Source organism: Belonocnema kinseyi, chromosome 6 (genome assembly GCF_010883055.1).
Source record: "Belonocnema kinseyi isolate 2016_QV_RU_SX_M_011 chromosome 6, B_treatae_v1, whole genome shotgun sequence".
Lineage (NCBI taxonomy): Eukaryota > Metazoa > Arthropoda > Insecta > Hymenoptera > Cynipidae > Belonocnema > Belonocnema kinseyi.
The window spans coordinates 7,991,007-7,999,836 of NC_046662.1; the positions used below are offsets into that span (position 1 = coordinate 7,991,007).

The following is an 8,830-nucleotide window of genomic DNA, read 5'->3' on the forward strand; positions in this document are numbered from 1 at the left end:
AGCAACTGTTATAGAAAAAACTTCAACTTCTCTCTCATTATGCATTTTCTATTCGTTAGTATCTCGAAAAAATGTCTGCCATATTGCGTCCAAAACAGTGAATACATTTTTTTGAACATTTTTTTCGTATATTCTAATTAATTCAAATCACATACTCTTGCATATATTTTACCCAACAAAAGTAAATATATTATACATATATGTACATGTATGACAGCCGAACTGCAAATTTTCCAAGAAGAAACTGGAAGCTCTTCGTTCGGAACTAGTTATATTATATAGAACTTTGTGTAGGCGTCGTGAATGGTTGGGGGATGTGAATGTAGGAAGACGAAAGAGAGGGCTGTCTTGTCATTCTAAGGCGCCTATGTATATTTAAAGTATGTAATCAACTTTCAGGAATAAAGTGGCGAGCAATTATTCCCAATTTATTGATTTTTGTTCAATGATTGTTTTATAACAGAAAATATTATCTTACCTTTCCTACCTCCTTTAGATATTGTCATAACATAAAATTCACATTATTTGCTTTTAACATTTCCAGTGTAAACATAGTTTATAATCCTGATCCAGTAAATTTGCGACGGCAAATATTTTAAATATTGGAATTACTTGATCTTTAGGTAAATTCTATATTAGTCATTTTTTAGGCTTTTTTTGTGTCAATCCTACGAAAAATTTGCGATATACTTTTCGTGAATTCGATTCCATACTTACCAATTGAATATTTTCTGTTTCGCATTCAATATCATTGAAACAAATTCTGTTCCGATTTTTATAGCATAGAAATATTTTCAAACTCTCACATTGAACGCGAAATCTCTCACTTTGCAGTGAGAGACATTCAAGATTTAGACGTTATATGCGAACTCTCGCATTAAAAAGTATTGCGGGATGCCGCAAAGAAAATTCCTAGAAAAGATCTCGTAAATGCAAAGCAATACTAATGGCGTATACAAACTTATAAAAATGGAACAAAGGATATAAGGAACCATATAGTCATATACATATAGAATACACAACATTTCTACATGGTTTTATATATTCTTTTGTTCATTTTTATATGTTTCTATAAGACATTTACTCATAGCAATCGGATATCTTCTGCTTCGCATTCAATAGCATTGCGACAAATTCTGTTTTGCATTCGCAACCGAATTCTACAGTATTAAAACATATGCGAACTCTCTCATTAAAATGCATTAGATTTCCATCCCAATGCGAAGATGTCGCAAAGAAAATTTCTAGAAAACAACTCGTAAATGCAAAGCAATACATTTTAATCCAACGTTTTTTTTGCAGGAAATGTTGGCATATACAAATATATTAATTATATCCACGCATACAATACATATGAATGCGGAAAATTCTCTTTCGTGTTGTATACTCCTACGCATTTGATTTCGAGTGTGTTGATATCAAAGTATATACCTATATTGATGCTCGTATCGTCATAGCAGGAGTTTGCTCAAAGACCTGCGGTAGGGGTTGAAGTATGGAGAAGGGATGGGATCGACCGTACTCTCCTCTGGTTCTCCGCTTCGAGCCCTGTCATCCATTCCTCCCTGGTCTGTCTAAGTGAATGAATCTTGCTTTCTATATTGAGACAGTGTTAAAAATCTGCGAATAAACAGATTCAAAATTTCTCTGTGAAGAAGGCGAATAGAAGAAGTTGGTAAAAGAGAGGCCAAGCATATTCCTGCCAAGGTAATAACAGTAAAATATACTTTCATATGAATTATATGGTTTGCATAATTTTCCTTTTCTATATTCATATTATATTTAATTTTAAGATTCAAATTCATCAGAAAGAGTTATTGGGACATAGTATGCTACCTCTTTTCATGCGTTGGGGGTTACTGATATATACTAATTGTCAATTAGTTAATCGCCATTGCAGCTGATATTATTTAGAAAAATTGTTTAATTATTTCTCACATCGTGGATGAAGGTTTTTTACGTATAAAATTATAAAAGTTCTATTCAGAGTATTTTAATCATAGTTATTCAAGTGAAAGTTTAAAACCCCGAGCTTTGTGCCTTACACACAAAAAATATAAAATATGCTTTTTTTTGCAATATGATAGTCCAAATAAAACTAACGAACAGGTTTGCTTAAAAACTTAAATTCTTGCTATAAACTGAAAGAAAAATTGTTTGGTGAACGTTTCTTGTGGAACTTTTGAATTATGATTATCTTCGCAGGGCTTTCTTAGGCTGAGTGCGTAAATTTATAAACTTGTAGTGCATATCCACGCATGCAACAAGTGTGCCTTCACTTTGGTTATAGACTTTATCTGCTATTTTTAAATGCCAATACGAAAAAAAAAGAACCCTCCCTCAATATAGCTTTTACATAAAATGAAAAGGAAAATGTTTTTGAAAAATCGCGCTTAGAACACATTTAAACATATAAATCTATATGTAGATGTTTTGCGGCTGGTTTTTGCTGCTGACACTGGACTATTTCGCCATGGAAGCACAAACACTACCGGCTAACCAAATGGAAGAGGTTTCCAAGAAAGATCAGGCAATGCGGCCTAAAGGTGCAACATTGTTCTCATGATTACAAAATTTGTCCTTGAATCCTCGAGATTAATGTCAACTATTTGTTTTTTAATTTCAGTAAAGCGCACACAAGAGCTTCTTATGTTTGGTAACCAACAGAATCGTCAGACCGAAAATAACGCTCCGAGTAGCCTTTTATCACCTGCCGAGAAGAGTGAGTTTTATCTTTAAGAAACAACAATTTCTTGGCCTTTTTTTCATTTTCATCAAATTCTCAATATTCTTTTTTTTATCAATCACAAACAAAATTAATTCAACAGGAATGTTCAGTTCATCTGGTTTCGAAGATTCGAAAGAGGCAATGGAGGGCGAACCATTCAGTCATATAAAACCACCAAGTAACTACTTATTCGAACGTGAAATATTTCCTCAAAATGACCAAAAATACGAGTAAGTCAATATTGCCTTATATGAAAGCACCGGTGTGTCTATTCTTCATCAATTTCATGCCAAATTTTGAAAGAATACATTTTAATCATTTCTATTTTAATGCACATTTAGTTACGGAAAAGTTCTCGTAAATGAACTTGGTGAAGTACTGAACGTGCCGCCATATCCTTACTATAATTCTGAAGAGCGTCGTAAGCGTTCTGATGAAATAGGCACACATTCGACAACAACCACTGCAACTTCTTCTCCTGCTTCACTTCCAGCTACATTTTCCACACCACCACCAATTGTCCAGGCTAACAATAAAAGAAACAGGTCATTAATTGTTCTTATACATCCGTGTGCATAAAAAATTTCCATAAAAATGATTAAATATAACATTTATACTTATATGTTTTTCAGTCTGCCTTTTTATCAAGAACCACGTTATAAACGAGAATCAGAAGTGGATCCAGAAGCTATGTTGGAACTTCTTCAAGCCTGGGAAAATGAGCATCGTAGCAGGTATAATAAAGATTATTACACAGATTGTTTTAATCTGACACGGAGAAGTCGCTACATGTGCGTCGACGATTCGACTGGCAACAACAAAAATCCATATGCTGCATATTTTTCTTTCGATCCAATGGGTCTTAAATTCCCTTAGTAAAGGGAATCGGCGACGCACATCTCGCAAGTACTTTTTCTCATATGAAAACTTTTTTCTCAAAAATCAAACTAACATAATTTTCTGTTATGAATTTTGATTTAGGAATTGGCGTAACCTTGCTAACGATGAATACGATAACGTTGATGTCGACAGTAACTTGATTGGAGTTGAAGAAGAAGATCCTAGGACTGGTAAGTTTAAATAGAAAAATGGTTAAAAATTCTTGCGTATGCAGGGACATGGAATTTTGTGCTCGAGGCATTTAATACTGAACTGGCGTCGTGCAAGTAAATTGAGTTTGAAATTAGTTTATTGATTCAAGTATAATGGCGGTACTAACTTTAGGCAAAATCCTCTAGCGCGGTTTATAGAGTTCAGTTCAGGACAAGAATTAGTTTTATACTCGCAACAGTACAGAATGATTAAGAAAAATTCTTGACAAAACAAAAATTACAAGGACACAGAGCCGCGTTTGTTTACGGGTCCACACTGTCACTTTCGTCACTTCGCGACGCACATCTCGCGAGATGTGCGTCGCCGCTCCGACTGGGGGCATTGAGTATTTGCGATAGAGCGCTCGACCTGCCACTGTAGCCTGCACACACATAAGCGCGAAGTCCGGGGGTCCAGGATCTATAAAGTGGCGAGTCCAACGCTCGAGTACAAATACTCAAACTTCCATATCTTGGAAAGTAAGGCCCATCGGATCAAAAAAATATAAGCTCCTAATGAACTTCGATGTCAGTTTTAAATATGAAATTGTGGAAATTTATTTACTGAAACAGAAATAGTCGAGTTATATGAAAAAAAACGTAGTTGCCAAGAATTGAACCCGGGTTTCCTAAGCAGCAAGGACACTATTGATGCTAGGGATTTTTTGTACGATTCTTTCAAACGATTATGTTTTTTGAAGGTATAGCCTGGCCAGAAGGACCAATGTATCCACCTCCACGTCACTACAGTATTGGCGTGGACTCTTTGGCACCATCTGATATAGGAATTCCACGAACGCATCCGGCGAGTTTCTACGATCAGTATGGAAGCCAATTTGCTCAACAATACGACATAGGACGACCACAGTACGGTTCGCTACAATATGGTGCGATTTACCCCCAACATTCCTATTATCCACAGGAAAAAAGATTAATGGCGTACAGAAAGCGATCAGCACAGGTACATGAAAATAATACATAATAAGAGTTCACTGGAGTATCGCTTTACCGGGGTATTCGGGGTACCCACAATGACCTTCTCGGTAAATCGGGACTCTGTAAATCATTCTTCTTCTTGCTTGTGGCTTCTTATAGAGCCGAACCGTAAACTTTGTAAATCCGCTGACCTTGCAAGCCACCTTGAACCACCTTATCTGGTATATCAAGTTCCGGTAAAGCGCGAGTCCAGTGTACTATCAAAATAGTAAGAAATACCGTCACGAAAAAAAGGAAATGGCATACTAACATCAAAAAGTAAACAGTCAGGACTGCATGAACCGTTTCCAATTAAAATGCATAAGAAATTGCGTGGGCCAGCAGTTCTAGGAATTGGTAAACCGCGGCCGGTTAAACCGAGAGCCTGGTGCAGTAGAATTTACCACTAACTTGCCACCCGAACCTATCGGTATTGTTTTTCACAAAAGAAAACTTTTGCTACTCCAATAATAAATTTTACTATTTAACATGGCAAAAGTTCAAAATAAAAATAGTCAATTCAACAATTTCAATCCTTTTTCTTAGTAAAAATTGTATGGTGTGGCACATAAACTACATTACCAATTTTGGACTGCCCCTCTGTCCTGTCCATATATATATATATATTGAATCCAATATGAAAGACTTTAAATTCCTAAGATTTCAAGTGGAAATATATATTGCATTTTCAACACAATAGTTGAATTTTCATCCAAAAAAGATTGTTCATGAAAAGAGATGAATTTTTAACCCAAAAGACGAACTTTCAACAATAACAAATTAAATTTTAACTAAGGAGTTGCATTAACAACCGATTAGTTAAACTTTCAAATAAAAGAGAAGAATTTTTAAGAAAACATTTCTACTTTTAACCAAATAGTTACATTTCCAAGCCAAAAATATTACTTTCTTGAAGTCCGATGAATTTTGTATTTTATGGAAAATTTTAATAGAATTTTTTTATCATAAAGATTGATTTTCAATTCAAAAGGACAATTTTTTTTAAATATGCATTTTCAACCCGAAAGGCCGAGTTTTCAAAAAAAAAGATTTTTTTAAAATCAATAATGACTTTTTCACCATGAACAATTAATTTTCAACCAAAAGACGTATTTTGAACCAGTTATTTAGGTACAAAAAAAATTTTAACGAAATAGTTGAATCCTCAACCAATTAGGCAAATTGACAATCAAGAATGATGAATTTTAAATCAAATAATCGAATTTTCAATAAAAACTGTCATTTCTGAACCAAGAATAGAATGATCAAATGTTCAGTTTAAAAATTAATTTTCAATAGAAAAAAACGTATTTTTCAGCAGTTGAATTTAATCAAAAAATAAGATTTTTCACCAAAAGGAAGAAATTTTCAACAAAAAAGATTATTTTTCTAACCAAACAGATAAATTTTCAATAAAATATATTTCTTGTTTACTAAACAGTTAAAATTTCAACCTATAAATAATAAATTCTCTACCAAAACTGGAATACATTACATTTTTAGTTTAAAAATTCAATTTTCCACAAAATAAAAACGTATCTTTACCAAAATAGTTAAATTTTCAACGAAAGGGACACATTTTCAACTAAAATATTTAATATCTTTAAAAAATTGTCAGAAAAAGAGTTAAACATTCAATCCAAAAATCGGGTTTTAACCAAGAAGATTTTTTTAAAATGGAATAGTCAATATTTTCGGATAAAAAAATGTAACTCTATTGTTGACATTTCCTGTTTTGAACGTTGAACTACATCACTTTTGTAGACATTTAATTTTGTTTTTTTGTTAAAATATAACTGATCGGTTGAAGATTCATTATTTTATATTAGAATTGATCTCTTTGATTAAAAATTCACCTGACTTATTGACAATTCGTTGTTTAGTTGAAATATATGGTTAAACATTTATGTATTTAGTTATACTTTTTTTTATTGAAAACTAATTTTTTTATTTGCAAATTCATCTGTTCGATTCGAAATTTAAATATTTTAGTAAAATTCCGTTTTTTTTTTTTTTATTGAAACTGGATTTTTTAAGGTTGAAAATTCAAGTAGTTTAGTATAAATTTCCGCTACTTTGTTGAAACTTTTGTCTTTCTTGGCTGGCAAATTTGACTGAAAATTAATTTTTACACAAACTGGAATAAATTAATTTTGAACCAAAAAGATGCATTTTCAGCTAAATTGATGAATTTTCAACTAAAATGAAAAATCTTTAAGTAGAATATTTTAATTTTTTACATGAAGTTTAATATTTTCAACCAAGAATATTAGTATCTACTAAAGAATACGTTCACATTTTTTGTTGACGAAAAACTAATATTTTTAATTGAAAATTCATCTGTTTAATTGAAAAATTAAATATTTTGGTAAAATATCTTGTTTTTTGGTTAAAAAATGATTGTTTTTAGTTGGAAATTCAATTATTTTAGTAGAGAATTCAGCTAATTTGTTGAAATGTTTGATTGACAAATTAATTTTCAAGCAAGCTAATGAATTTTTAACTAAAATGATAGAATATTCAATTGGAATAGATAAATTTTCAGTAAAAAACTTTTTCCAAAAAATAGTTACATTTGGAAAAAAGTTATGAATATTCAACTAAAATGATGAATCTTTCACTAGAATAATTGACTTTTTAACAGAAATATTAATTTTCAACCAAGAAGATTAATATATACCAAAAAAGACGAATTTTCCTCGAAAAATTAAATTCTCAACCAAAAATTGAATATTTGAATTATGAGTCAAAAATGAATGTTCAACGAGAGAAATGGATTTTTAACTAGAATTTTCGAATATTCAACTGAAATAGTAACATTTTCAGTTAAAAAAAATTTTTTTCAACCTTAGAAAAATCATATTTTTAAAGAAATAATGACACTTTCAATTTAAATTTTCAAATAAAAAAAAAAAGAAGAGAAAAGGGCGACTTTTCAACATCAGATGAGTATTCAACTAAAAACATTTTTCAGTCAGAGGGAGAAACAATTGCAAGCAAGCTATTGAATTTTGAAGCAAAATATACGAACTAAAAATGATCAATAAAAAAATGTATTTAAAACCAAAAGAAAAACGAATTTTCAATAAAATAGAAAAATTAACTGATTTGTTGCAAATTCTATTTTTTTATTTTAAAAATATTCGGCACAACACTTATTTATATTGTTTTACATTTTTTGATGGAAAATTAATCTTTTTAATTTAAAATTCATCTGTTTGATTGGAAATTTAAATATTTTGGTAAAATTCCTTGTTTTGTGGTTGAAAATTGATTTTTCCTAAAATGAAAATTCAACTATTTTAGTAGAAAATTCAGCTACATTGTTGAAATTCTTGTCTCTCTTGACTGAAAAATTAATAACGTGTACTAAAAATCTGTCCTCTGATCCAAAAACCATTTCTTTGTTTAAATTAAATCCGTAAAATTCTTTTCTTTTCTTCGTTAGGTGTAATATTAACGTTTATATTCTTAAACTTTAGGGCTACGATTCATACGGTGGTAGAACTGGAATGCTGAATATGGCTCAGATTTTAGCGGCTCCCCGTGGCTATCCTAACTATCAGCATCGTTTCATGTACTAGGTAATTGTAATTTTCACGAGTTCATCGCAACCTACGAATTAGCGTTTGCGGATTCAATGCAGAATCAAGCCGAATAATTAATTATCTTGGTGTCTTTCGATGAAAGCAAAAGACATTTATGCTATAGAAACTGCGAGCTGTGTACATTATTTTCTCGAAGAGGCCCTAATATAGTTCCTATGCAATAAATTTATCAAATATTTTTTTTAATAGACACTGATCTCATAATTACCTACACTTTCATCTCTATGGTGCATTATGCGTAGTATAAGAAAAAAATTATTTCAATTTCGAAAATTATAAATGTAAATTGAGTGTCTTGAATACTTGATAATTTATATATTTTTGTGTTTAAGGGCATGTGACACAGCTAAATACCTATATTACCGAACACAGTTTTTCAGTTCACTGAATGTTTTTTTGAACCTAAGAACTTTTTTTGTAAATAAAAT

The 8,830-nt window shown here is 31.3% G+C and overlaps 1 protein-coding gene across 1 annotated transcript; it reads left to right on the forward strand.

The window, feature by feature from the left end:
• Positions 1–1,534: 1,534 nt before the first annotated feature.
• LOC117174236 (prohormone-2-like) lies at positions 1,535–8,748 on the forward strand. Its single transcript, XM_033363123.1, has 9 exons — positions 1,535–1,707; positions 2,429–2,546; positions 2,627–2,722; positions 2,829–2,958; positions 3,070–3,273; positions 3,361–3,462; positions 3,710–3,798; positions 4,521–4,780; positions 8,277–8,748. The coding sequence occupies exons 2-9, from the start codon at positions 2,429–2,431 to the stop codon at positions 8,376–8,378; spliced, it is 1,101 nt and encodes a 366-aa protein (XP_033219014.1). The 5' UTR covers positions 1,535–1,707; the 3' UTR covers positions 8,379–8,748.
• Positions 8,749–8,830: the final 82 nt, after the last annotated feature.

Coding starts and splice junctions, on each gene's coding strand:
- LOC117174236 (XM_033363123.1), top strand. CDS start 2,429: ATGTTTTGCGGCTGGTTTTTGCTGCTGACACTGGACTATTTCGCCATG. Junction 2,723..2,828: donor TTTATCACCTGCCGAGAAGA/GTGAGTTTTATC, acceptor TTAATTCAACAG/GAATGTTCAGTTCATCTGGT. Junction 2,959..3,069: donor CAAAATGACCAAAAATACGA/GTAAGTCAATAT, acceptor ATGCACATTTAG/TTACGGAAAAGTTCTCGTAA.